The sequence below is a fragment of the Zosterops lateralis genome (assembly GCF_965231275.1).
Source record: "Zosterops lateralis genome assembly, chromosome: 13".
NCBI lineage: Eukaryota > Metazoa > Chordata > Aves > Passeriformes > Zosteropidae > Zosterops > Zosterops lateralis.
This window is the reverse complement of record NC_139773.1, coordinates 20,469,974-20,496,664: the sequence shown is the minus strand read 5'-3', so window position 1 is coordinate 20,496,664 and position 26,691 is coordinate 20,469,974. Positions and strand designations below refer to the sequence as shown.

Genomic DNA, 26,691 nt, shown 5'->3' with positions numbered 1-26,691 from the left:
GGATGGGATTACGGGGTAAGGACCCACTCCCGGGTTTGGCTGGGGGCCAGGCCGTGAGGGCCGGGGGGTGACAATGCGGGGCTGTGCCGAGTCCAGCAGGCGAGACGGCAGCGAGCCGAGCGCTGTGGTGTGACACATGTGCCGGGCCCGTGTCACCCCGGGCCGGCCCTGCGCGGTACAGACGGCGGCCACGGAGGGGTTAATGCACATCCACCGGGGCGGCAAAGCACCGACAGCGGAGCCCCGGGGAGCCCCCACAGGCCCCGGACCCGGATAGGGCAGGCGCTGCCGTCGGCGCGACACAGCTCGGTAGGAGGGGGCCGCACCGTGGATCGGGACCGTGGATCGGGACCGTGGATCGGGACCGAGGCCCGGCCCAGAGCCCCGCCCGCCCCCGCCACGGGCCCGGGCAGCGCCGGGAACCGGCCGCTCTGAGGGGGAGGCGGGACTTCCGGCTGCGGCCCCGCCCCCTCTGACCGCGCCCCGCGCCGTTCTGCCCAATCGGGAGCTGCCACACGGCAGATCCGGATGCGGGGGCGGGACTTCCGGCTGCGGCCCCGGCGCTCCTTTAGCTGCCGCTCCCGGCCCCGCCGCTCTTGGACCCGCCGCTCCCGGACCCGCCGTTATGTCCGCGCCCCGGCCCCCGCAGCCGGCCCTGCCTGCCGCGCTGCTGCTGCTCTTCCTGCTGCTCGCCCCCAGCGCTCGCGCCTCCGATGTGGTGGAGCTCACCGATGCCGATTTCGAGAGCGGCCTGGCCGAGCGCCCGGGGCTGGTGCTCGTGGAGTTCTTCGCGCCCTGGTGAGGGGCTTCGGGGGCCGGGGAGGGGCGGGCGGGCCGAGAGGGGCAGCCTCGGCCGATCTGACTCCTTTCCGTGCCCCTAGGTGCGGACACTGCAAACGGTTGGCGCCGGAGTACGAGTCGGCCGCGACCCGGCTGAAGGGGATCGTGCCTCTCGTGAAGGTGAGCACAGGCCCCCGTGTGGGGCCGACCCGGGGGCGGCCAGCGACCGGACCGCTCTGCGGGCCTGACGGACGTCGTTTCTTTGATGCCCGGGGAGCCCTGAAATGATGGAAGGCGATCCTTGCAAGGCCGCAGCCGCACAGAGGGTGTGAGAGGGTGTGAGAGGGTGTGAGAGGGCTCGCCCCAGCCGGGGGAACAGGCCTGCTCTGAGCTGTGTGATCAGGCTAAGAGCAAGCCCCGTGCTGCACGCCCATTGAGCCTTACTGACTAAGAGTTCTCTTTATCGCCACAGAACTCATAGAGTTTTCTCAAATCAGGATCTCTCTCTCCCTTTACGGGAAGTGGCATGGACTCTTGGCACCGTGGCCTCCTGGTCAGGTCGGCCTGTTTTCTTCAAGTGTTATATGAATTTTAGGACTGACGAGGTGCTGAGAAATTCTTTGTCATTGATTGCAAGAAACTGTCCTTTCTAATACTTTTTTGGTTTTTAGTCTGGCCGAACTTGAAACTATTTAGTCTTTCCAGTATTTTCCCAAATAGTTTTCTGGGCCTTTTACTCTACCTGTGCCACCTCTTTCCCCGTCCAGCACCAGGCACTGTGGGATGGATCCCTCTAGTCCCTTGGCTGGGTTAGGTGTGTTAGGGCTGCATCTCAGTCTGAGTAGCAAAATTTCTTTTGCTTTAGGTTGACTGTACAGCAAACTCCAACACCTGTAACAAGTATGGAGTCAGTGGATATCCCACATTAAAAATTTTCCGAGATGGAGAAGAGGCAGGGACCTATGATGGGCCCAGAACAGCAGGTAAGAACTGTTTGGGTTGACAGTGTCTGGCTGGCTGAGCTGCTGCAGAAGGCAGCCTGTAACAGCCAGGGATGCAGAGAAGGTTCCCACCTACACATACACCCCCTAACCCCTTGCCCTCTCCAGAACTCTTTGTGCTGGCAAAGCCTGGGATGTTTATTTTCCCTTAAAGCTCTCCTTTAAAGGTGAAGGTTTCCACATTAGCTCCTAGTTCCCAGGATGCTGGAAAGCTCCTGTGTGAAGCTGATAGGAGCAGTTCTTCAGTTCAGATATTTACTGTATACACTCTGCAGAAGCAATTTTTGGTTTAGGAAGCTTGAAGAATGTCTTGTGGAACTTGGTATTGATCTCTTTAATTATTTTACTAATCTTTCAAGATGGGATTGTCAGCCATCTCAAGAAACAGGCGGGACCTGCTTCGGTGGCTCTCAGTTCTGTGGCTGAGTTTGAGAAGTTCATTGGCGACAAAGATGCTTCTGTTGTGGGTGAGTAGAGGGGGCTCATCATGAAATGAGTGTGCTCTGGGAGCTTGTGTGGAGAGATCACAGGCAGTACCACAGGCAGCAGCAAAAGAAATTCCAGATGGACATGAACAAAACCACTGCTGGTAATGAGAACAATAATGCCCTAGAATATGTATCCAGTGGGATTTTTAAATGTTCAGCCTGGGAGATTTCCACAACTTAATTGGACAAAGCTCTGAGCAACCTAGTTGGACTGAGGCTGGTCCCACTTCAAGTGGGAGATTGGATTTGAGGATTTCTGGGTATTCCTTCCAAAATTTTGTCTTTTTTTTTTCCCCATAGCCATCTGACTTTGTTGGCTCCCCTGGCACCATAATATATGTTTTCCAAAAGTTTTTGCTTTCTTGGCTGGCTGACAACAGATAGCTTTGGGTTGCTAGAAGATGTTGGTCTGGTGGCATCAGAGGGCTGTTGGCATTGGATGTGTCTGTGGTTACATGTGGCAACAAAACATAGTGAAAATCAGGTGCCATCTTATGTGTATAACCACATGAATATTAACCAGAATTAAGTTTGGATTCCCTAAACTTACTGTCCTTAAGCGCCAGTGGCTGTTGTTACACAGTCACTAGTGGATGTCCGAGTGTTCAGGGGATAATTGTCCTTGGGTGAATGAGCAAGTTGGGTTCCTGGGTAACTTTCTGCTGTTAGAAAGGAGGGGGTGTAAGAAGGTCATGAAAAATGGGAGAGAAGCTGTTGAAGGTAAAGCTCTCGTCATGCACTGAAGGACTGGATTCAGGATTGATCCAGTGCATTATAAAGAAAAACACTGAGAGCTGCAGAGGGTCCACAGCTGGGTTGGTCTGAGGTCACAGTCTGCCTTTCTGCTGCAGGCTTCTTTGGTGATGCATCTGGGGATGCTTATTCGGAGTTCATGAAAGCAGCCAACAGCCTCAGGGATAACTATCGCTTTGCGCACACCACCGAGGAGCAGCTGGTGCAGAAGCACAGCGAGGATGGAGAGTAAGTTACTTATTAAAAGATTTCTGTTACTGAGGCATTTGGAACAAATTCATGGATTCCAGTTAAATGGTTTCAGTTTCTAAACATAGCTTAAGGTCTGGTTTCTTCCCCAGCTGACAGTGGTTTTTCTTTTGAATTGAGATAGAAAGGTGTGAATGGTTTCAGGCTCTGAAGTATTTTTCTGCCTCTGGGTCGAAAGTATCTCTACAGAAACATTTTGTTTCCATATTCGTTGTTGTAGTGAGAATTTTGTTTCTTATCGTGGCCTGTCTGAATCACAGAGAAGGCTCTGACAGGTACACCTAATGCACTAGTGCCACCAAGAAACTAGACAGTCTTGTTTGAGCTATGAATGGTGAGTGGGGATTGTCATTGGAGAGTGGGTTTTTGCCTCATCTGGCTGCTGTCCTTGGATTCCCAGGGACACTTTGAACTAATGCATAATATGTGCTTCCCCACAGAGGTATAGTCTTATTCCGTCCTCCACGCCTGACCAACAAGTTTGAGGAGAGCTCTGTCAAGTATCCAGAAGACAAAATCACCAGTGGAAAGATCAAGAAATTCATCCAGGAGAACATGTGAGTGATTCCTCACCAGCAAACGTGACAGACTGGCCTCAGTTGGCTTTGTCTCTGTCAGAGCTTGTTTTTTCATTGCTGCCACTTCCTGCTGCATGTCTTGGCACTGCTTCCCCTTGGGGACACCTTCTTGAAATCCTGACCTGGCTGCTGGCATGCACTCTCCATGTTCTAACCATGATTCTGTTAAAAAACTGAACCTGAGAGAACTGTGCTAGCTTTGGCCTTACTTGGGTCAGCTCTAGCCACTGATGTGGCTGGAGATGGAGATTTGAAAGTTTCTTCCTGAAGTGTGGTTGATCACTGGCATTTAACTCACATGGTGGGGAGCAAGTGTGCTGTGTCAAGCCTGTTCTGGGGTCACGGACTGTACTGATACCTCTCTCATTGACAGCTTTGGCATCTGCCCACACATGACTGAGGACAACAAAGACTTGATCCAGGGCAAGGACTTGCTGGTGGCGTACTACGACGTCGACTACGAGAAGAACGCGAAGGGATCCAACTACTGGCGCAACAGGTGGGAGTGGTGGGGAGTAAATCAGCCTGGCACTGTTCCTGCCTTGCTGCGGTTCTGTAGCTCGGGTGACAGTCCTCTGAAATCCTGTGTGATTGCTTTTGGATCCCCAGTCCTTAGGAACTTAGACCATACCTACAGATTGCCTCACTTGCTGTGGTGTGCAGTTCTGCCCTTCATGCCTGAGACCCTGGGGTCACATGGGTGGAGGATGGAAACACACAGCACTTCCCTCAGTCACCACAGACACAAGTTTCCTGGTCAGCTTCTCAGGATTATTCATACAGGACTTGGCTCTGAAGAGCCACGTTGTGCCACTGAATTCCTAGTCTGATGTGCATGTCATCTTGAAGGATGTTACATCATATGGAAGAAAATGTTCAAAGAAATAACGATTTGTGGTTTTGTTTGTTATTTTCCCCCTCAGAGTTATGATGATTGCAAAGAAGTTCTTGGATGCTGGCCACAAACTGTCTTACGCTGTTGCTAGTCGGAAAACCTTTGGCCATGAGCTTTCTGAGTTTGGTCTGGACAGCAGTGTGGGTGAGGCCCCCGTCGTTGCCATCAGAACCGCCAAAGGAGATAAATACGTCATGCAAGAAGAGTTCTCGTGAGTTCTTGAACTTGGTAGTAGTGGGTCTTGCTTGATGGACTTTGGTCTAGAGGTCTCTGACCAGATGATACTCTGTTAGCTTTGAGCAAACAGGAAAGCTGGATGTTCCAGCTGGAAGAAGTAATTGGTGGGTCAAAATGGCTCCTGCTCATGTGTTTTCCTGCTCTCTAGAAAGCTTGCAGCCCCTCCTGTTCTATAAAGGGAAAGAATTTAATTCAAGATACCAAAATGTCTGGTTAGGAATTAGGGGGCAATAAAGGGCAGAAGAATTAGTTGTACCTTTCATTTGAGAAAAAAATACCCTGAAAGATGCTGGAAGACCTAAAACTTTGAATGGGCTGTGCATTGAGCCTCCTGTCAGAGCTCTTAAGGACATTGTTGCATTTGTTTTGGGGTCTACTAAGCCAGCCCCAGACTGGTACTGTCAGAGATGCAGGTGACATCTGTTGTGTGGGTGGAAGGAGCTTAAATAAGCCTTGAAAGTTTCCCTCTCTCCTGTGTGTGTGATGATGGCTGTAACATCACTTTTCTTTCAGCCGTGATGGAAAGGCTCTGGAGAGATTCCTGCAAGATTACTTTGATGGAAACTTGAAAAAATACCTGAAATCAGAGCCTGTCCCTGAAAGCAACGATGGCCCTGTAAAGGTGAGGGCTGCTTAGGGCTGCAGAGACACTGCTCAGGAGCAGCTTCCTGTCCCTGTGTGATGTGCTGGGAGTGTGGCATGGTGGCAGCTCAAGAGCCCTCTGTGGTGATAGACAGAGGAATTGCTCACTCCCTTGTTCCAGTGCAGCTTTCTGAGGCGAGGGAGACGTGCAGCTTGCAGTTTGGGTTCTATTTTTTTCTCTCAGCATAGTAAGTGCTGCTTGGCCACAGCAGTTACATGCTTTGTGAGTGCAGCAGCATCCAGATTTCCAGGGATTATGCAAAGGTCTGCCCTCTTGGTTTGTGCTCGCTCCTTCATGGCATGGTCTTCCTGTTGGTTGTGACTGCATTATTTTAGGGATTTCCCCATTTATCTCCTCACTGGGATTTGGTATAATTCCTGCCTTTCACCCTCCCAGGCAGCTCTACCCTGCGTTAGAGCATTCCCTGGCCTGGCTTTTTGATGACAGCCTCACACAGGAGTGCTAGTCACAGGATTCACAGATGTTTTTGGAGGGATGAGGATGGCCTCAGCCAGTCCTACTAGGTTGATTGCTTGCTGGGATTAAAAGGAAATGGCTTTGTCTTCCTGTGAGGAGACCATATGCAGACCTCACTCGGAGGTAGTTCTGGTAACTTGTGTCAGGTTTTTACCTGCATGGTGCAGGTGAGGAGTGCTGTGTTTGGTTCTGCTGCTCACTGTGCAGGTGTGGGACACCCAGGCTTGGGTGGAGTGTGTGGGGCTTGTCATGTCACTGCTTCCTCTCTGACTTGAAAGGAACTAACTGGTGTGGTCAACCCTTACAGGTGGTGGTGGCTGAGAACTTTGATGAAATTGTTAATGCACAAGACAAAGATGTCCTGATAGAGTTCTACGCGCCGTGGTGCGGCCACTGCAAGAATCTGGAGCCCAAATACAAAGAATTGGGCGAGAAGGTAAGTCTGAGACTCTTGCAAATGTGAACTAGAATTTTGCAGCACTAAATGATCCTGCAGGTTCTTTCTGGCCTCTGTGATAATGGGGCATAATTGTGCCTTCCTGAGGACTACAAATTTTGGTCTCTTCATGGAGTGCAGATATCTTGCATCAGGATCTGTGGTAGCAACCACACTGGTATATTTAGTCTGTGTTCTTGGCTAGGGCACAGGAATATTCCTTGATTCAGTGACTGACCTCAACTGCCCAAGTTTCTTTTTGGGTCTTTTCCCTCTGCATGATAGTCTCCCATGTGGTGAGGGTTGGTGGAGTGGCATTCCCTGTGCACTGTGCTCTGACACCACTATTGCAGATCATGCTGACTGCTGGGTTCCTGGATTTTGGAATTGGTTACTGATGGGTTCTTTCTACCCACAGCTCAGCAAAGATCCCAATATCATCATTGCCAAAATGGACGCTACAGCCAATGACGTGCCTTCTCCCTATGAAGTCCGAGGGTAGGTCTGGCTGCTGTGATATCACATGTTGGTGCATGAGTCTGTCTCTGTCTGACCTCGGGCCCGGCACTGAAGAGATGAAAGAGCCTCACAGGGAAGGGTGTGAGGGTTGCCAGGCAATAGCTAGGTGACTGCTGGGCAATGGCTTGATGTGAAGAAATCAAGAGTGAAAACAAAATTCGCTGATCTGCCTGGCTGTTCCAGGACTCTGGTGTGCTGGCTCTGATGGCAGTGTGAAAACAAATCTTGGCTTGCTATTTCAAAAGCAGTTCAGCTAGCAAACTTGAACCTGTGAGTTCAGCCAGATCTGTGGATGTGGCTGGGCTCTTGAAGGCCACACCTGGTGCCTCAGAGCCACTGAAGCTCTGCCGTGTTAAACCAGGGCAGTGTGTGAGACACATCAGATGGGGCTGGTCTAATAGAAATTGGAGCATCTCAAGAGCTCATGTGTTTCTTCTCTCTCTACAGTTTCCCCACCATCTATTTTGCTCCAGCTGGCAAGAAGCAGAGTCCAAAGAAGTATGAGGTGAGTATTTTGCTGGTTCTGATATTTTGTAAAGAAATGAAGAGCATCCAGGTGTTCTAATTATACTTAAGCTTCTTTTGGGGTTTAGGGCACTGTGTCCTGTTACCCTGGGAACACAGCTGATGGGGACATCGTGCTGCAGGCCCTGGGGAGAACTCTACTTGCAATCACCTGGGTCTCCTGCCAGGCACCTGAACCCCCTTCAGGAGAGGGGGAAGCCCATGGTCTTGCCTGACTGTCATTTGCTTTCTGCAGGGGGGCAGAGAAGTGAGTGACTTCATCAGCTACCTGAAGCGGGAGGCAACCAACACCCCTGTACTGCAGGAGGAAGAGAAATCCAAGAAATCCAAGAAGAAGGTGAAGGAGGATTTGTAAAGTACCTATTTGCCACCTTTTCAGGATGAGCTCTGTGTGAATTGGGGAAGCACTGGTCAGACTGGGGCCAGTTCTGGGCTGTGGAGAGCCAGTGGCCATGTGGGCCAAGGGGCCCCAGCTGCTGTATCTAGTAACGTTTATTTTCCTGCCGTCTCTTAGCTGCACTGTTGTGGGGCTTCCCAGGTTTGTTTTGTGGTTTGGGAGGGGGTGGGGGTACAGTTATTTTCTAATTTTTTTTGTACATTTGGAGAAGTGAAACAATAAAATGACCCCCTTAAAACCAAGTGTCCCTGTCCTGGAGCAACCCATCAGGCCTAACAATGGAATCTTGCTCTTCATAGGCAGCAGCTTCCTGCTGCAAGTTGTTCCCTGCAGTGAGCCCTCCTAGCCACTGAGTTCAGCCTTTACCCCATTCTCCTCTTTCCTCAGCTGCCAGAGCCCCCCCAGAATTTAGCAGCAGCAGCTATCTCAATGTGTTGGGCTTCAGGTGCTGCATTTACAGACACTTCAGGGGGACTGTGGTCACAAGTGCCTTTGCTGTGTGCTGCCCTAGCAAGTTCAAAGGTATGTGATGCTCACTGTCACTGTTGGATTGCAGCTGTGCAGGCACATGGAGCAGGCTGGCAAGGGCCTCACTCGGCAGCAGCAATAAATCAGCTTTGGAGCTGCTGCAGGAGTAGTCAGGTATAGGGAAGGAGTGTTACTACCTGCAGCCTCTACCCAAACACAGGCAGGGCCAGGGTGACAGGTGTTTGTTAATTATTAATTATTACTATAATTAATTAATTAATGATAATTAATTATTCCTTCTCGTGCTAAGAAACAGGCTGGTAGCTGTGAGTCTCTCTTCAGGAAGGGTAGGGGTATACCATGTGGTGAGAGCTGTGACTGACCATCTCAGGGTGTTCTGCTTTCCTTTGGGAAGGGCAGGAAAGAGATGGACAGACCAGGCAGGGGCTGTTTCCCTGGTTCTGGGTTCCTGGACTATGTGCAAGTTGAAGTGAGGGTCAGCACAGTCAAAGTATTGCTGCATGGCAGCAGTTACCATGGCAAGAGCCAGAGCTTGCTTTCTCTGTGGATTCCTCCCCCACAACTCAAAGCCTGGGTATCTTATGTTTTGCTGCTGGAATTCTCCAGGTACAGTAGCTCATACAAGGCTTAAAGTGTAGTTCTTTGACTACAGTAGCTGTGCAGTACAGCAATTTCTTTCCCAGCTGCATTAGTATCTCAAATCACATCTCCCTTCTGTGCTCTGCTGCTGTGGCAGGTGTTTTGTCCCCTAATGCACGTGGATGTCAAGGCACCTTTGGAGGAGCATGTGATATCCAGTGGTGCCTGCACAGACTGGCAGGAGCCCTGCACCTGGCTGGGCTCCCAGCACTGCTGCAAGGAGAAGGAACACAACAAGCTGCACTGACAGCTGACAATTACCCATGTAACAGCAAACTGGAGTGCTGTTTCCTTGGTGGGCAGTGCCCTCCTTCGAGCCAGGGAAGTGGTTCTGATCCTGGCTTTGCTCCCTGGTCTGTGACTGCTGACATGGTGACAGCTGGAGCACTGAACACAGGTAAAACTCTTCATCATGTTTGGCCCAGAGCAGCACTGCTGGTGCTCAGAGCAGCCTGGGTGAGTTAGCACAGGCCTGGGGCAGCTTTCTGCCAGCAGGGACAGAGGATGAGGATGTGCTGGTGGCTGCCCAGATGTCCCTCTCTGTGCTGCAACTGCACTGAGGGTACTGAGCTTCAGTTGAGGAGAAACACAGCTAAAGAAGGATTTGTATATTTGTGCTGCCTGGAATACTTGGCAAACAGGATCGATACAGGCCTTGCTCTCAGTGAGACCTCCATGGAGAGCTGGTGCCTCTCTTCCTACAGCCACGGCCCTCCAGAGAGCAGGGACTGAGCTGGCCCCAGGTGCTGCAGGGACAGGGGTCTCTGGAGGATGAGCAGGGACAGAACTGCAGCAGCAGTTTTCTAGGAGGTCCCATCTCTTTCAAACTGCGGAATCAGGCTTTCAATGTGAGACAGCTTTGGATAGAGATTTTCACAGTGATGGTTCTCCTGCTGGTAGCTGGGCTAAGCCAGAGACCCGGCCCGCAGCCCCGGTACCGGGGACGCCCCGCCCGGCCCCGGCAGTGCCCGGAACGCGCGGCGGGCGGGCCCGAGGGCGGCGGGCGGGGCGGGCGGCGGGAGCCCCGTGCGGGGCTCGCCCTGGGCCGGCTATTTTTGCCGCCGGCCCGGACTAATCCCCTGAGCCGCTTCCCGGCATTAGGTAACGGCGAGCGGCATGCGCCCCACGGCGGCCCCGGCCCGGGCGACCCCCGGCAGTCTCGGCGCGGCGGGACCGGCGGCGGCACGGCCGGTGCGGGCTGGGGGCCGCGGGCGGGCCGGGACCGGGACCGAGGCCGGCAGGTAGCGGCGGGCGGCGAGGAGGACCGAGCACGGAGATGCCGGGGCCGTCGCCCGGCGGCTCCCCGGAGAGGGACACGGGGGCGGGCGGGAGGCCGCGGGGGCCGGGCCGGGACCGGCGGGTGCGGTTCCGTCTGCCCCACACCGCCATCGCCGTGCCGTCGGGGCGCGACGAGGAGCGGCTCTTCTACCAGCGGCTGGAGGCGCTGGCGGTGCCGGGGCCCGGCGGGTTCGCGCCGCTCTTCGCTTCCGACGGCTGGAGCGACCTGACGGGTGAGCGCCCCGGGCGGGGGCCGGTACCGGGGCAGTCGGGCAGGGGGGGCCAGTCTGGGGCTCCCGGCTCGGCTCTGAACGCTTCCTCCCCGCAGAGGACCGGCTGCTGCGGAAGCGCCTGGTGCGCGCCGGGCCGGGCGGGCCGCGGCCGCTGCCGGGCCAGGAGGTGTCGGTGAAGGTGCTGGGCGCCCTGGAGGACGGCGGGCTGGTGGAGAGGGACCCGCGCCTCATCTTCGTGCCGGGGCACGGGGACGTCGTGCAGGTGAGCCCGGACCGGCCTCAGCGCCGTGCGGACCGAGCGGGGCCCCGACCCTCAGCCCCCCGTGCCCTCCGCAGGCTCTGGAGCTGGGCGTCCCCACCATGCGCCCCGGGGAGGTCTCCTTCTTCCTCGCCGCCTTCCCCTACGCCTACGGCCGCCCGGGCAGGTAGGGCGGGGGGCAGGGGGCCCGAGCGGGCGGGGGCGGGAGGGCAGCAGGGACAGGCGAGGGCAGGGGGCCGGGGCGGGCAGGGCAGGGGGACCAGAGCCGGTGGGGCCGGGGCAGAAGGCGCTGTCCCAGCAGGGAGCCCGACGTGCCGCCCGAGGCGCCGCTGCTGTTCGAGGTGACGCTGCTGGAGGTGCGGGACGGTCCGGACCCGCAGCCGCTGCCGCCCGCCGCCCGCCTCCGCCTGGGCTCGCAGCGCCGGGAGCGGGGCAACTTCCACTTCGCGCGGGCGGATTTCGCGGCGGCGCTGCGCTCGTACCGCCTGTCCCTGCGCGCCCTGGACGGCCCCACCACCGGTGAGCCCGGGAGGGAGGGGGGCCCGGCGCTTTGGGGACGGGGCGCTGAGGTCTCCGCTCGCCCCCAGCCCCGCCCGGGCCCGAGGAGGAAGAGGAGCTGCGGGAGCAGCGCGTCAAGTGCCTCAACAACTGCGCGGCCGCCGAGCTGAAGCTGGGGCGGGCGGAGGAGGCGCTGGCGGCCTGCGAGGCGGCCCTGAGGATCAGCCCCGACAACGGGCGGGCGCTGCTCCGGCGGGGGCAGGTGGGACTCGGCTCGCCCCGCATCCCCCGCTCCCCTCCCCGGGCCCGGCCGTCCCGTCCCGCCACCCCCCGCTCCTCTCCCGCAGCTGCTGGCCGAGCAGGGCCGGGACGGGGAGGCGGCGCTGGTCCTCAGGAGAGCCCTGGAGCTGGACCCGGCCAACAAGGTGTGTCAGGCGGGCTGCGAGGGCGGGCAGGCACCGGGACCTGGTACCAGGAGCGATGGGGAGGGAGGGGATGCCGCAGGAGTCGGCACTGGGATGGTCGGTGTCCCAGCGGAGCCGCCCCTCGCCCGCAGGTGATCCACACCGAGCTCTCACGGCTGGCGAAGCGCCAGAGCTCCCCGTCCAACACCCCGCAGAACCCCCGCCAGGACCCGCTGCCGCTGCCGAGCCCTGCGTGCGTAGGCGAATCGGGCTGTGCAGGGAGGGACGCCCGTCCCGCACCCCAAGGCGCGGATGGCGCTTAGAGCCGTCCTTTCCCGCAGAACCCCCGCGCCGCCCGCGGCGGAGGAAGCGATCTGAGCGGCCCCGCAGCGCCCCCGAGCCCGACGGAGGAGATAGAGGAGCTCTCACACCGCCTGCCCCAAAATCGCATCCCCAAAACTCCCGGGGCGGGGGAGAACTCTGCGGGGAGGGGGAGGAGCTGGAGGGCGCCCCGCCCCTTCCAACCACGCCCCCTTCCAGCCACGCCCCCTTCCAGCCACGCCCCCAGGGCTACCGCACACCCGTGACGTCACGGCGGGGGGCGGTCCCCCCACGCCACGCATCCTATCGCGCGCGGGGGTGGCCGCGGCGCCTGCGCTCAACCTTCCGGCTTTTTCGCCCCCGCCGGCAGAAGGGAGGCCATAGCCCGCGGCCAATCAGGCGGGGCCCTGCCGGAGAGTCACGCCAATGGGAGCGCAGCGGGGGATGGATCGGCGCGATGATTGGCTGCGGCGCCCCTTAAAGTGCGGCGCGGGGCGGGGCGCGGGGGGGGTCAGTGCGGGACGTGGCGGTGGAGTGGCGGTGGGAGGGAGCGGCGCCATGACCCGTGAGTGGGGGGGAAGGAAGGCAGGAAAAGGGGCTGGGGCTGGGCCCGGCCTCGGGCCCGGCGCGTGTGGTGGGCCGGGGCGATGAGGGGCTGCTCTGGGACCCGGGGTGCGGCGGGGCCGCGGTCAGGGGCCGTGCCGGGACCCGCCCTGCGGGCAGCGGCCGGGCCGGGGGTGGGGGGCGCCCCGTGAGCGGGGCCGGGCCGCGCTGAGGCGGCCGCCCGTGGCAGGCGGGAACCAGCGCGAACTGGCGCGGCAGAAGAACCTGAAGAAGCAGAGCGACTCGGGCAAGGGCAAGCGGCGGGACGACGGGCTCTCGGCTGCCGCCCGCAAGCAGAGGTGAGCGCCGGCCCGGCCCCGCCGGCTTCCCCCGCCCCGCTCCCCGCTCCCGCCCCGCGGCGGTGCCGGCCCCGCCGCCAGCCCCGCCGCGCTCCCCGCAGGGACTCGGAGATCATGCAGCAGAAGCAGAAGAAGGCCGACGAGAAGAAGGAAGGCAACAAGTAGCGGGCGGCCGCGCCGGGCCGCCGCCCCGGGGCCGGTCCCGCCGCCAGGATGCCCCGCGCCGCCCCGGGCCGGGCCAGGCCTCGCCCCGCGCCCTGCGGCGCCGTCCCCTATTAAAGTAGCTGTGGAGCCCTGCCCCTGCCTCCGCTCGTCCGTGCGCCGCCGGGGGGTGGGCGGCGTGGGCGCTGCCGGCGGGGAAATGCCCTCCGCGGGGAGAAGGGCCGAGCGGGCCGCGGCCGAGCCCAGCGGCGGCATCTTGGCGGTGAGGACGGAACAAAGGTGGGGTCGGGCCTGGGCGGCCCTCGGGGCAGCACCGGGGGCTGGGGCAGAACGCCCCGGGGCGGGGGGAGGGCTGGAGGCCCGGGGGAGCGAAGGCGGAGGGCGCTGGAGCGGCCGGGCAGAGCCGGGCCCGAGGCCGAGCGGGCGGACGGACGGACGGAGGGCGGCAGCGGGGAGATGGCGGCCGGGCCTGCGCACCGGGGGAGCCGCGCTGCGGCACGGCCGGGGCGGGCCCGGGGGAGCTGCCCGCCCGGGGGAGATGGCGGCGGAGCGATGAGATCTAGCCCGGTGCCGGGGCTGGCGCCGATCGGCTCTTCACCTCCCGCGGGGCCGGAACGGTGCCGTCGGCGGCAGCCCGGGCTCCGCACCGAGCCGGAGGCAGCACCGCCTCCACCGCGCTGGTGCCGTCCTTGGCGCTGCTCTCCCAGGACAGGCAGCGGTGGGACGGGGACGGGCAGTGGGTGTCGGTGGGGCCCCGGTTACCCCGGGGCTCTGAGGAACCGCTGCTCACCACGGCCAGTTGCTGCCTCTGGTCTGTGTGGCCTCTCTGCCAAGCCAAGGCTGCAGGTCCATCTTGTTCCCCACCAGCATCAATGGCTGTGGCTGCCTGATGTCCTGCAGGGTAGAGGGGTGACACAGGGCTCTCTGAGGCTGGCAGCCCATGGCCACATTGGCTGTCTCCACCATGCCTGTGCTGAGCCTGGGAGCCGAATGCTCTGCAGCTGCCCAAGGTCAGTTCTGCAAGCAGCTCCCTGTCTGCCTGGGAGGCTGCACTAGCGATGTGGGGAGCCGTTCCCCCAGGTCCTGTGTGAAAGGCAGTGCTCAGGGAGGGGGCCACATGCTGCCCCTCTGTATTCCATTCTCAGCTGCCATGGTGCCTCTGCAGAGCAGAGGGTGTTCAGCACTGCCATACCCTGGGATGGGGGGTGGCTCTGTGGCTTCCAGATCCAGGGGCTCGCATGAGTCCCCATGTGCTGTGAGCCAGGATGCTGGTGGGTGAGAGGGCAGCTGAGCCAGCCTGCCTGCACCTCATGGGGGTCATCCATGGGAGCACACAGCACCCTGCCCTCCCCTGCTCCTGTGGTGGGTGCTGCTCCCTGCCCACCCTCCCTTCCTGTGTGGTGACAGCTCCAGTTCCCTGGGCCTGCAGGGCTTGCTGCCAGCAGCCCTGAGTGTGAAATGATCCGAGGCTGCTCTCCCAGAGGCTGCTGCTCATCATCCTGGTGTGAGGGAGCACCTGGGCTCAGCCCAAGGCAGGCTGTGCAGGCAGCAGTGGCAGCCCTGGGCGGGTGCACGTTCCTGGTTGTCCCAGTGGGTGCTCCCCTGCTGCTGCATGGCCATGCTGCACCATCCCGATGTACCTCACAAATGCCCCATTCTCTGCCATCTGCAGGTCTCCAGCAGGGAGCCAGCATCCTCCTAACAGGGCCTCATGGGTCCTGCCTGCAGCTGGCACAGGGGCTGTGTGGGGCTGGGACATCTGGGGAGCCCCAAGGACACATGGTGTTGAAGCAGTTGCCAGTGAAGGGCTGGAGGGCCATGCCAGTGACTGTGGGCAGGCTGCCCAGTGGCCTGTGCTTGCAGCAGGCACGAGCAGGGCATTGTTTCCCCAGAGGACAGCCTGCACTGGCACTGCCAGCAGCACAGGGGTCTGGCAGAACCCCTCCGCCCAGGCCAGGCTCTGCGGGGACCTGCAGTAGTGCTGCTGACTCGGGGTGTTTCACACCTTCTCCCCTGGCAGCAGCCTGCACAGGGCAGTGGCACAGATTCAGTTCAGAGTTTTATATAAAAATGTATTGAAGCACGTATTTACAGTGAATGCACCATGGCAGTAGCAGCCAGGGCAGAGCCCTGCTCCCCCAGTGCACTCAGTGAGGCCAGGGCAACCAGGCTGTGGGCTGAGCACCTGCCACCAGCTTGCTCTGGTCCTTTAGGTAGCCCTGACTCACCACAGGGCCTGTATCCCTGAGAGCATCCACCTCCCATGTTCCCCTCAGGCTCTCAGATGCTGCTGTCTCCTGGGACAGGGCGTCAGGGGAGGCCAGGAGGACCAAGCAGGGCCAGGGCACAGGCACAGGGCGCAGCAGGGACCAGCCCTTGGCAGTTTGTCCTGGCAGGGGCTATGTGGAGACGTTGATGCGCTGTGGAGCACGCCGGCGCCGCACGATGCGTGGGCCTGTGCTGCTGCGCCGGTGCTGGGGGGAGCCGTGGAGGCAGAAGGGGCTCAGCAGCAGCCACAGGTAGAGCAGGACACAAGCCCAGCACGAGGAGGCCTTCACCCAGAAGGTTGACCAGCTGCCGTGTGTGAAGGTGGTCTCCAGCACTGCATTCTCATAGCTGGTGGGAGAGGGCAGGACTGGGTGCCCAAGGGATGCCAACACAGGGGGCTCCAGTGCCAGCTGCAGCCACCAGGTCACCCTGTGTCCCAGTGGCCACATGCCCCTGGGCATGCTCCTTCTGCCATGGGCCCTCCAGCCCTTCTTGCTGCACTGCACAGCTGCCACTGGAGCAGTGCAGGTCTGTGGGCACAGAGCCCTGAGCATCCCCAGCAGGTGCCAGCCCAGTGATACCATCACAGCCCGGCACAGAGCCCTACCTGAACCAGTTGGTGAGTGTCATCATAACGTAGAGCGAGGCAAGGAAGAAGACAAAGTGGAAAGCTGAGTAGCTGTAGACCACCCGGTCCTGCTCGTCCTGGATGATGAACTGACCCCTGGCACTCTCCTCTACTCGTTCACATGTCTGGTCCGTTCCTGGAGGAGTGTGGGGGCATGGCACTCCCAGGCTGGGACACAGGCTCTGCCCACCCTCTCACACAGACACTGCACTCACCTCTCAGCTCCTCCTCCATCTTCTCAGGGCAGCAGAAGCAACAGGAAGGGTTCTGCAGGGAGAGCAGAGTGGTGACTGCCCAGCCATGTGGCCAGGCTGAGCCCTGCCTGATGCCAGGGCAGGTGGGGTGCCTGTAGCAGGAGGACATGGAGCACAGCTGCATCCATACTCACTTTAAACTCAAAGCTGTAGACTTTGACCATCCAGAGGGGCCCAAAGATCTCAGCAAGGTATGAGGCTTCATTGCTGTGCTCAGGAGAGAGGCAGAAATCATAACACAGGCACACATCACCCTGTGCTAGGCTCCCAGCCTGCCCCATGGATTCCTAGCGGCCACAGGAGCTCTGCTGTGCTGCCCCTGTCCACCCACCAGTGCCCCACCTGCTCTTGTCACCCCTCAGGCTGCCCCTGTCCCCCCCTGTGGTGCTGGTTGGGCAGGCTGTGGCTGGGCAGGGCACACGCACCATGCGAAGAGCACGCAGGCATACATGATAGCAGCACCCAGCACGGCCACCGTGGTGTCCTCTGTCTGCAGCTCATCCTGCCGCACCCCCGGGAAGCAGACAGTGAGGTTCTGCCCCTTGTACAGCACTGCAGGGAGGTGGAGGTGAGAAGGGTGTGCATCATGGCAGGGACTGCTGGTGGAGGACAGGGACACCCACCTCTCTCTGGGGGGCGGCTGGACAGTGCAGAGAAGGTGAGGTACATCACATAGCAGCTGATGATTGAGGACTGCAGCAGCCCTGACCGCGGCTGCTCTGCAAGAGAGGGGACAGAGGTGTTATTGGAGTTCCTGGAGTGCAATGAGCTGGTGGGTGGGGCTCTGAGTGGGCCCTGGGCAGTCCCCTCCTGCCACTCCTGTCGATTGCCTTCCACCAAGGTATAGGAAGGCCAGTGGGAACCCTGGGGAGCTGGGTTCTCCTCCAGTGCCTGAGTGCTGGCCCCGAGCTGGGGCCCACAGTCACCCCCAGCCCAGGACACAGCTGGCCACGCAGCCCCCACCGTGCTGTGCTGTGTGATACTCACTGAGCCGCACACACGGCGTGATGGAGATGAAGGACATGATGCCACAGAGGCTGCCATTGATGGCAAGCAGTGCTTTGTTGAGGTGGCAGGCGGCTGGGTGGGTGTAGAACTTGTAGAGGAAGGAGAAGGCGGCAGAGGCAAGGGTGTAGAAGGTGGCAGTGGCCAGCAGCACAGCCAGATACCAGCGCTTGTCCTGCGCAGCTCCCGTCAGCCTGCGGAAGAGTGGATGAGCAGTGGCAGTGGGCAAGTTCCCACCCGGCACCCCGGCACTCACCAGTTCTTGTTCCACGTGTGTGCAAAGGCCGTGATCAGCACCAGCTGGATGAGGATGAAGGCGAAGCCCCCACAGACACCTGTGTAGTGCCAGGCTGGGGGAATAGGGCAGAGGTAGAGATGGCACAGGGTAGGTGGGGGCCAAAAGGGGTCCCCAAGGTGCCAGCTCAGACAGGGTGGGGGACACACCTTGGATGAAGTTGTCCTCAGGGATGAAGAAGCTGGCAGCCCAGAGGCCCACCAGCACCAGCAGCTTCAGGAACCAGAACCTGCAGGCAGTTAACATCAGTAGGACAGAGCCCCTGACAGCCCCACCCCGGGACACCTCTCCCAGCCCCGTGGCCTGTCCTTACCCGTTGTGGAGCTGCGCGCGGCAGTCAGAGCTGGAGCGCACGTTGAGCAGCAGGGCAGCCTGTGCCAGGTGGAAGCAGGCAGTGCCAAAACAGACCCGGTACACGGCTGAGGAACCCACCAGCTGCTCACAGTCTCTGCCCCCGGGCAGGTGTTGGCACAGCACCACTGAGAAGGGCACCTGGCAGGCACGGTGGTTGATGGGACAAGGCTGCTGGTTTGTCCACCCAGCACCCCCCAGTGCCCACAGCATCGAGCACATCCAAGCTTTCAATATTCCCACCGTTTCCAATACCTTCCCCCATACACTGAGACCCCCAGCACACCAGGCAAATCCTGCATCTCTGGCAGGGTCCCTTCCCCCTTGGCATACCAGCAGCCCTGTTACTGTCCCAGCATCCCCAGAATCCCAGTGCTCCTGATGTCCCTGGCAATTCTGGCATAGCCAGTACTCCCCTGCACGACCCTGGGTGCCCTGAGGTGCCTGGCACCCCAGTACCCCAATAACTCATGGTACCTTTGAGCCCCCCAGCACCCTTGGGACCCCCAACACTCCCAGCACCCTGGGTGTCCCAATTCCCTCCATCACCTTCTCAGAGATCGCCTGGGCCACGGTGCGGGACAGCATGAGGCAGCACACGGCAGAGGCCAGGACGTGCAGGAGCGTGTAGAGGATACGCGTGCTCGTGGACACGCGGAGCCCGTGACAGCTGCAGCAGAGCTGGGGGGGGCACGGTCAGTGGGGATCCCAGGGGGCCAGCACTGTTCCCATGCCTGGCCCAGCACACCCCACCCCACCCAGCCACGCTCCCAGCCTCGCTCCCAGCCCCACCAGACCCCAAGTCCCACCTGCAGGAGCAGCGGGTGCAGGAGGTGTCCGTGTGCCCCTGTGCCCGCCATGGCCCGGCTCGGCTCTGCTCAGCCCCCGCAGCAGCAGTGATGGGATTAGGGGATTGTCAGCTCGGCCCGCCCTGCCATCTGCTCGCTGTTCCCTCCAGACAGCCACCCCTGGGCTGCTCCATGGGCACTGTGCAGTGACTCCTGGCTGTGGGCATCCCTGCCCAGACCCCAGTCCCTCCTTGGGCAGGGCCAGGCCTGGACATGAGCTTGCATGAGGGGCACATGGGGGCTGCACATGGTGTCTCCCTGATCCCAGAGCAGTACATACAGCTGTGTGGAGGGGCCGGGGATGTCACTTTAGTGGAGGGCTGGAGCAGCCCTGGTTGGGCACAGAGGCACCCAAGGGACATAGGGACCTCACTGGGACGGCATGAGGCAGATCCAGCGGGTCTGGGGATGCCCCAGGATCTGCAGCAGCTGGAGACAAGCAAGGGGATACACACAGGGGGCTCTGCACTGGGCCTGGCGTCACCTTTCTTCAGGTGCTCCACAGCCGTTCAGGCATTGTGCTGGAGAGCCCTGACACGGCAGAGGCCGGGGCAGCGGCGGTGACACTGACCCCGTGTCCCCTGACACCGACCCCCGTGTCCCCTGACACCGACCCCCGTGTCCCCTGGCACTGACCCCGTGTCCCCTGACACTGCCCCCCGTGTCCCCTGGCACTGCCCCCGTGTCCCCTGACACCGACCCCCGTGTCCCCTGGGACTGCCCCCGTGACCCCTGACACTGTCCCCTGTCCCCGCTCCCTCACACCGCTCGGGGCACACCCGGCCCGGGGGGCGCGGGGTCCCCATCCCGCGGGTGGGTGACATGTGAGGCGCGTGCACGAGGGGTGTTGTTTTTGCATTTTTTGGTTTCAAGTGTTTGAGTCTTTGCAGCAGCTTCTCAGGCTGCTTCATGTAAACAATATTGTATTCTTAGAATTTATCTGTGTGTTTTGCATTCTTGTTCTCTGAGAGGAGAATTTGACTGATGGTCACAGTGACCAATGGGGTCAGGAGGTTGTGACCTCCTTGGGCCAGTCTTGGCCCTCTGTACAAAATGTATATAAGCTATTGGAGTCAGATAATAAAGAGCCTTCCATGTTTGACCTGCTGCTGCTGCTGCCTGCTGTCCTCTGTGAAGGTCCGCACCACGTCCCAGCGTGTTGCCCCTCTAAGGGCAGGGGTGACAGAGGGGAGCGGCGGGGCCGTGGGGCAGGACCGGGGCCCGGGCACCCCCGGCCACAGCCCGGCCGCCTCTCGCCTCCGGCAGCGCCCGGAGACCCGGCCAGGGCCCCGCTGCGGCCCGCCTCGCTCCACCGTCCGTGTGGCAGCGGTGGAGCCACACCGGGGCCGCTGGCCCGGCAGTCCCGGTTACCGCCAGGGGGCACTCGCGGGCAGCGGTGAGGCTGTGCCCGCCCGGCCTGGCTCCGCGCCCCGGCCGACAGCCCGGGAGTGCCGGCAGTGCTGTCTCCGGCCTGCCCGCAGCCCCGAGAGCCCGGGAGCGGTGCCCGGAGCCCCGAAATCCCCCGGGAGCGCTGCCCGCAGCCCCGAGAACCCCGGGAGCGCTGCTCGGTCCGTGCGGCGGGGCCGGGCCTGGGCCGGGCCGGGCTGAGGGCGGCGCCGGCCCCGCCCACGGCCGGTTCCGGCGGCGGCGCACGTGACCGGAAGCGGCGGCGCGGCGGCGGCATGGCGGCGGAGGGGGACGTGGAGCTGGAGCTGGAGACGGAGCCGAACGGGTCCGGCGGCGGCAGCGATGGGGCGGGCGGGCGCGCGGCCGAGAAGCCGCGGAAGCACGACAGCGGCGCGGCGGACCTGGAGCGCGTCACGGACTACGCGGAGGAGAAGGAGATCCAGAGCTCCAACCTGGAGACGGTGCGGCGGCGGGACGGGACCGGGCCAGGGTGGGAGGCCGGGCGCTGCCTGCGGCGGGGCCGAGCCGGGCGCTGACCTCCGCGTCTGCACGGCCGTCCCGGTGCCGGTGCCGGTGCCGGTGCCCGTGCCGCCGGTGACCGCGCTCGTTCTGGCAGGCCATGTCGGTGATCGGAGACCGGAGGTCGCGGGAGCAGAAAGCCAAGCAGGAGAGGTAACCGTCTGCCTTCGCTCCTTGCAGTGCCTGTCTTGCAGCTTTTCACCACTCGAGACACGACCCAAGGCATCCGCTCCCCTGCGTGCCATCCCGGCCCTTCCCCGGCCCCTCCAGCCCCACGGCGCTCCGAGGGGTCGTTCCCGCTGCCCCACGGCCGAGGGAGCCCCGGGGCAGCGGCCAGCGGGGCCGTCGGTCACCGGAGCTTTGTCCATCTCTTGTTGTAGGGAGAAAGAACTGGCAAAAGTGACCATCAAGAAGGAGGATCTAGAGCTGATTGTGAGTAGGGGCAGGACCCCAGGCAGGCGGTGACACGTCCCAGATCTTGGGTGTGAAACGGCACCCCCGGAGGAGGCCGGTGCATGCCTGCCCTGAGGCAGGTCCGGTGTCCCCGTGTCCCCACCCGGCCCGGGGGCCCTGCGGATGCTGCACGGGGCCGTGGCTGTTTCTCTGCAGATGACGGAGATGGAAATATCCCGGGCCGCGGCGGAGCGCAGCCTGCGCGAGCACATGGGCAACGTGGTGGAGGCTCTCATCACCCTCACCAACTGAGCTGGGAGGCCACGGGCTGCCAGGCACGGTTCTCTTGCTGTTCCAATAAAGGCGCTGGTGGGACTGGGCTGTCTTTGTGGTCTGCGCAGTGTGAACACTGAACACGTACCCCTGAGTGCACGGTGGGGCCCAGCCATGTGGCACTGTGTTGGCAGTGCCAGCTGAGCACCCCTGTGACTGAAGCAGGACAAAGTGACCTGCCAGAGCACTGAGACGTGCTGCTCTCCCCTGTTTTAATCTCTGAGCCTGGGGCAGCACAGGCTGGACAGGCACAGGCACAGGCCTGAGGCAGTGATGACAGCTGATCATGCATGCCCTGCCAGGCTGGAGCCTCCTGTGCTGCCCCAGCTCCCCATGACTCACAGGGAAGGCACACAATAGGATGGCCATGTCTCTAAGAAAAGTGGGGCCAGACTGTGTAAGAAAATCAAGTCTTTAATCAAACCCTCCCACCCCACACAGGTAGAAAAGCCAAGCCCTGCAGGACCATGGTGATGAGATGGGGGTCACTGCTGACCACCCCAAAACAGGGCCCAGACTGACACCAGGGACAGTACAAGCAAGGGGTTATAGACCACATAGGTGCAAAAGTCCTGTAATTCTTCCAGAAGTGAACGTGCTGGAGCCAGGAGTGCTGCTGCAATGTGCCAGGCACTGCCAAAGCTCCACAGTGGCCACTGCTGGGACATTGTGTGGCCACCAGCCTGGCTAGCACCACAGGCCATCATCCTCCACGTTGCATGGGCAGGGAACCCATCAGGTCTGCTCAGCACGGGGAGTGGGACACCTCATCAGGGTAGGCATGGTACAGGCAGGGGAAGGGTTTGCCATCACAGGAGTCCTGGAACATGTCCCTTCTGGCCCTTCCCAGGCTCTGGCAGCTGACAGAGCAGCGCCCTCCTGCCAGCATCAGCCAAACCAGACCCTCCTGCCCGTGCCCTTAGGTTGATTTTCTTTTCTTGGCCGAGGGTCTCTCAAAGACGTCCCGCACCCCTGCTGCCTTCTGCTTAAAGAACTTGGTGTTCTGTGCACTCTCCTGGCCCCAGGCAGAGTCAAAGGAGGTGGTGTCCTGGTCCACCAAGTGTGTGTACTTCGTCCGCCCCGAGCGCCCAAAGTTCTTGACCTGGGGAGCAGAAGAACTTGTGAGCAGCTGCTCAGGGGGGATGCAGGACCTGCTGCTCCCCTCTGCCCAGAACTCCCACCCCTTGGCATATGGGCTGGGCACCCTCTGCCAGCACACACCCACCTGCATGACTTTGGGCAGGATGGTCTTGTTGAAGTGGTCCTCAAGGGTTGGAGCACTGAAGTCTCTCTTGTACACCTCCTCATCCTCATCCTGCAGGAGGAAACACCTGCTCAGCCCAAAAAGTTCCAGCAAGTTTTGGCAGCAGTGGGAGAAGCTGCCCAAAGGTCATATTGCTGCTCTGCCAGGGCTGCCACAGTATTTGCAGCCCTATTAACTCCTGCTGGAGTGGGGGATGTGAGCACTGTTCCCCAATCTGCTTCTCCAGTGGCCCATGCAGAGGTGACTAGGTCCTGGCTGGGTCTGTCAGCCCAAACAGCAGCACAGGGACAGCTCTGCAGCTTCAGCACCATTTCAACTGGGAACCCCCAACGTGACGTGCTCTGGTGAGGTCACTCTGGGCCAGCTTTAGCCCCATGCTGCCCCTGAAGGTGGCTCTTGGTCTAGGGCACCCCCAGCCCCAGGGCACTGTGGGAGAAGGGAGGCTCCCCACAGGGAAAAGGTGGCCCTGCAGTCTCACACCTGCAGCCATGCCTGACCCTCGGCACACTCACCATGAAGAAGGCACCACGGTGGTAGTACTTCTGCAGGAATTTGTATTTGCCCTTCACTGCCTTGTTGGTGATGACTTTGCCGTTGGCCCGGAGCTCGGCCCGGCGCTCCTCCTCTGTCAGGTTCCGCATACGCTCGATCTCTGCCTTCTCCTTCTCCATGCTGGGAGGGAGAAAAGCCCCTGAGACCCTGTGTTCCCTTAGCACCTCCTGGGAGAGAGGCTGTCACCAGCTACCACCTGAGAGTTCACACATTTACTGCTGGGGACCAAAGGCACCCCAAGGGTGGGCAGGAGGGGCTCTGGGCATTTAGTCCAGCTGGGACCCTGCTGCCAAAGGGCAGCGGGAAGAAAAGGTGCTTCAACTGCCTGTGGGCTCTCAGCCTCCTGTCTACCAGACAATACTTACGCCTCTCGTTCTTCACGGTCTCGTTTGATACGTTTCAGCTCACGGACCTTCCAGGCCTCATACTCCTCCTCATCGTTCTCATCATCTGTATCGAGTGCATCCAGTGCTGCCAGAGAGCGCTTGTTCTCCTCCAGCTCCTTCTTTGCTTCTTCTTCTACAATCTGCAGTGAAGTCCAAGCTAAGCTTGCTGCAGTGCCTGCCCCCTCCAGCCCCCACCCCACCTCTCTGCACCTTAAGCGTGTACTTGCGCCTCTCCTCTGCCATCCTCTTTGCCTCCTGCTCCAGCTCCTTCTGCTTCAGGGCTTCTGCTTCTCTCTCCTGAACTGTGATCCGGTCCTTCCTGAGAGCAGGACCACAACAGCCTTCAGCCCTCCCGTCAGCCAGTGCAGTGGCTCAGCCTCTCACTGGCTCCCACACTGCAGCTGCTTTCAGCCTTTGTCCTCTCCAAGGACAGGTCAATTCCTGGGGCTCTCCCCTTTCTGGGGACTACCACGTCCCTTTGCCACTGTATGGACCTTGCCCAAGGGCTCTGGTCACACTTCACACCCTGATCCCACAGCAACCCAAGGCAACTGATATGGGGCTGTGGGTGCAGGGATTGTCCCTTGCTCCCTAGCTGTGCCCTGCCAGGCACTGACCACCCCATCCTACCCCAAGGAGGTGAATGGTTTCCTCACAGTAAGAAGAGACCATGGCAGCAAGGTCTCCTTGGGCCCCGGCTTCTGACCACCACGATCCAGGGCCAGTCCACACACTTGCATCACCTACTTGCGGATAAAGACTGGTTTGAGACGTGGCTCCATTTCATCTTCGCTGTCTGTGTACTCCTCATACTCGGACTCTGACTCAGACTCTTCTCCAGACCGGCCCTCATCTTCCAACTCCATCACTTCCATCTCCTCAGTTTTCCTCTCCTGTGCTCGCTGACGCATCATCCCACGCCGACGCTCGATCTCCTATTGGGGACAAGCACAGACCAGTCAGAGGCCAGCCTGCCACCACTTCTCTCTCTCCTATGAGACACACGTCATGTCTGGAGTGTTGGCTTTGAGAAGGTGCACCTGCCTCTCTGGACGTGGTGTGGCCTCCCCCAGTGTACTGTCCCATGCCAGAGGATGGTGGGACCCACCAGTTAAATCACAGCTAGGTGTGACACTTGTCCAGATACATCAGACAGCTCACATATCCATGCAAAGGGCTGTTCCAGCCTGTGCCCCCTTCCAGCTTTCCTAGGCCCATTATCTGGCTCTGCAAACACACCTCATCATCGATCTCTTCTTCTTCCTCTTCGCTGGTGTCCTCCCGTTCCAGGCGCCAAGCTTCTCCCCCCTCCACCTCCGAGTCGCTGTCCCCAACCACTTCAGGTTCCACAATCTTGCGGTGTCGTGCCAGCCTGCAAGAGCCCCCAGTTAATGCACAGCACTTGGGACGTAAGGGGGCTGCAGGAAAGTGACTGTTCACAAATCACAAATCACAAGGCCATGGTAAGCTCTGGGACTGCCAAACTGGCCAGAACTGATACGTTCTCTCCCAGAAAATTGCAGTGTCTGGGCAATGGCAGCTCTTCCCTTCAAAGTAAAGTGGAGTTCCCAATGAGAAGGCTCATTGTTAGTGGAAACAAAACCAACAGCAGCTCCACAGGAGACAAACAGTGCTCCCTGCCCAGAGTACATTTCATGAGACATCATCCTCCTCACTACCCTGAGCCTCAGCACGCTGCACTAATTTCTATTTTGGAGCCTGTTTTTGCTACCATCCACCCAAACACGCTTGGACATGGGCTCCCCCTGGCTGGCTCCTGGTTGGAAATCAGTCCCAGGCACAGTGCAGTGTGGATATGGGAAGCCACAGACACTCCTGCACTGCCTGGACAATGCTCCCAGCTCCTGCCCTGTGCAGCTTCTCCCTGTAGCAGAGCAGAGCAGAGTCCCAGCCCCAGAGAGGTAAACAGGGCTCAGCTCTTGCCTGACCCAGCACTCACCGCTCCTCCACGTCCTCGGCGATGCGGTTCTGGAGGCGCCGGAGCCGGGGGTCGTTGGCCAGTTCCTCCTCTTGCTCCTCGGGCTCGACCTCTTGCTCCTTCGCCTTCTTGATGAACTGGAACTCCTCGTCCTCCTCCTCCGAGGACTCCATGGGCGCGTAGTCGGGCCGCTTGCCCGACACATACCGCTTCACTTTCACCTTCTCCATGGACAGCTCGCCTGCGGGCGCCGGGCCGTCACCGGGGGTCTCGACCCCGCGCCCCGGCCGCCCCGGCCCCGGCCCCGGCCCCGGCCCCGCGCCCCCCCCGCCGAGCCCCGGCGCCCCGGCTCACCCTTCTCATTGCGGACGGGCACGGCGCCCGCCGTGGACTGGATCGGCGGCTGCTTCATGAGGGCGCTGGGGACCGACATGGTGGCGGCGGGCGGAGAACGGGCCGGGCCGGGCCGAGCGGGGCCGCGGACAACGGCGCCTCGAGCGGCCACCCGGAACCGGAACCTCTGTCGCTTCCGCCGCGACCGGAACCGCGCCGGGGTCCGGAAGTGACGCAGGGCCCGCGGTCACTGCCGGGGGCGCAGGGAGCGCGGCTCGGGCTCCGCTCCCGGGGCTGCGTTTGGGCCCCGCGAGGGCTGAACCGGGCCCTGGGCTGGGGAGCAGGGGGAGTCCCCGCTCGTTCCGCCATCCTCCTGCGGCCGGGAGAGGCTCTGTTCCTTCCCGCTCGGCGCGGGGTCCCCCAGGAGGCCTCAGGGCGGGGCACCGGCCCAGCGGCCCTCGGGCGGCGGGGGCACCGGGCAGCGCCGCGATAGAGCTCTGCCCTGTCTCCGTGTCTAAACGGCGCTGGAGCCGCGGGCCCGGCCGTGCCTTGCTGCCGCCCGCCCTCTGTGGAGGGAGTGTTGGTGCGGGGCCGGATCTGATCGGCCGCTGCTGGAGCACCGAGCGCTCGGGGTCACCCGTGACGCGCTGAGCTGGGGGAACGTCCCGTGTCTGGCAAATTCCTGTGCCGAATTCCCCTCGCACAGCCTGAGAAAACCGCTGCTCGCTGTGGCGCACAGTGGGGCCGGTGTGT

The 26,691-nt window shown here is 60.8% G+C and overlaps 6 protein-coding genes across 6 annotated transcripts; 4 read left to right on the top strand and 2 right to left on the bottom strand.

The window, feature by feature from the left end:
• The first annotated feature begins 610 nt into the window (after positions 1 to 610).
• Positions 611 to 8,216, top strand: PDIA3 (protein disulfide isomerase family A member 3). Its single transcript, XM_083871061.1, has 13 exons — positions 611 to 798; positions 882 to 960; positions 1,646 to 1,763; positions 2,141 to 2,248; positions 3,121 to 3,250; positions 3,712 to 3,828; positions 4,223 to 4,348; positions 4,773 to 4,955; positions 5,495 to 5,603; positions 6,409 to 6,537; positions 6,956 to 7,035; positions 7,504 to 7,561; positions 7,817 to 8,216. Exons 1-13 carry the CDS (start codon positions 626 to 628, stop codon positions 7,934 to 7,936), a joined length of 1,530 nt encoding a protein of 509 aa, XP_083727187.1. The 5' UTR covers positions 611 to 625; the 3' UTR covers positions 7,937 to 8,216.
• Positions 8,217 to 10,382: 2,166 nt separating this feature from the next.
• Positions 10,383 to 12,156, top strand: LOC310914518 (peptidyl-prolyl cis-trans isomerase FKBP8-like; the record flags this gene model as incomplete). Its single annotated transcript, XM_083870679.1, has 8 exons — positions 10,383 to 10,617; positions 10,713 to 10,879; positions 10,954 to 11,042; positions 11,178 to 11,395; positions 11,464 to 11,636; positions 11,722 to 11,799; positions 11,931 to 12,031; positions 12,120 to 12,156. 8 exons carry the CDS (start codon positions 10,383 to 10,385, stop codon positions 12,154 to 12,156), a joined length of 1,098 nt encoding a protein of 365 aa, XP_083726805.1.
• Positions 12,157 to 12,583: 427 nt separating this feature from the next.
• Positions 12,584 to 13,298, top strand: SERF2 (small EDRK-rich factor 2). The gene is made up of 3 exons (XM_083871230.1): positions 12,584 to 12,664; positions 12,893 to 13,001; positions 13,103 to 13,298. The coding sequence occupies exons 1-3, from the start codon at positions 12,658 to 12,660 to the stop codon at positions 13,164 to 13,166; spliced, it is 180 nt and encodes a 59-aa protein (XP_083727356.1). The 5' UTR covers positions 12,584 to 12,657; the 3' UTR covers positions 13,167 to 13,298.
• A 2,264-nt stretch (positions 13,299 to 15,562) lies between these two features.
• On the bottom strand, positions 15,563 to 20,496 carry SERINC4 (serine incorporator 4; the record flags this gene model as incomplete). Its single annotated transcript, XM_083870678.1, has 13 exons — positions 15,563 to 15,779; positions 16,039 to 16,195; positions 16,275 to 16,326; positions 16,448 to 16,520; positions 16,739 to 16,865; positions 16,937 to 17,032; positions 17,301 to 17,512; positions 17,575 to 17,668; positions 17,763 to 17,842; positions 17,927 to 18,105; positions 18,514 to 18,645; positions 19,186 to 19,241; positions 20,070 to 20,496. The coding sequence occupies 13 exons, from the start codon at positions 20,494 to 20,496 to the stop codon at positions 15,563 to 15,565; spliced, it is 1,902 nt and encodes a 633-aa protein (XP_083726804.1).
• On the top strand, positions 20,490 to 21,516 carry HYPK (huntingtin interacting protein K). Its single transcript, XM_083870865.1, has 4 exons — positions 20,490 to 20,680; positions 20,836 to 20,891; positions 21,119 to 21,170; positions 21,348 to 21,516. Exons 1-4 carry the CDS (start codon positions 20,495 to 20,497, stop codon positions 21,441 to 21,443), a joined length of 390 nt encoding a protein of 129 aa, XP_083726991.1. The 5' UTR covers positions 20,490 to 20,494; the 3' UTR covers positions 21,444 to 21,516.
• A 349-nt stretch (positions 21,517 to 21,865) lies between these two features.
• On the bottom strand, positions 21,866 to 26,111 carry MFAP1 (microfibril associated protein 1). The gene is made up of 9 exons (XM_083870620.1): positions 25,960 to 26,111; positions 25,627 to 25,846; positions 24,906 to 25,038; positions 24,414 to 24,601; positions 23,877 to 23,985; positions 23,646 to 23,806; positions 23,241 to 23,400; positions 22,690 to 22,779; positions 21,866 to 22,566 (listed from the first exon to the last, which is right to left on the bottom strand). Exons 1-9 carry the CDS (start codon positions 26,036 to 26,038, stop codon positions 22,384 to 22,386), a joined length of 1,323 nt encoding a protein of 440 aa, XP_083726746.1. The 5' UTR covers positions 26,039 to 26,111; the 3' UTR covers positions 21,866 to 22,383.
• Between the last annotated feature and the right edge of the window lie 580 nt (positions 26,112 to 26,691).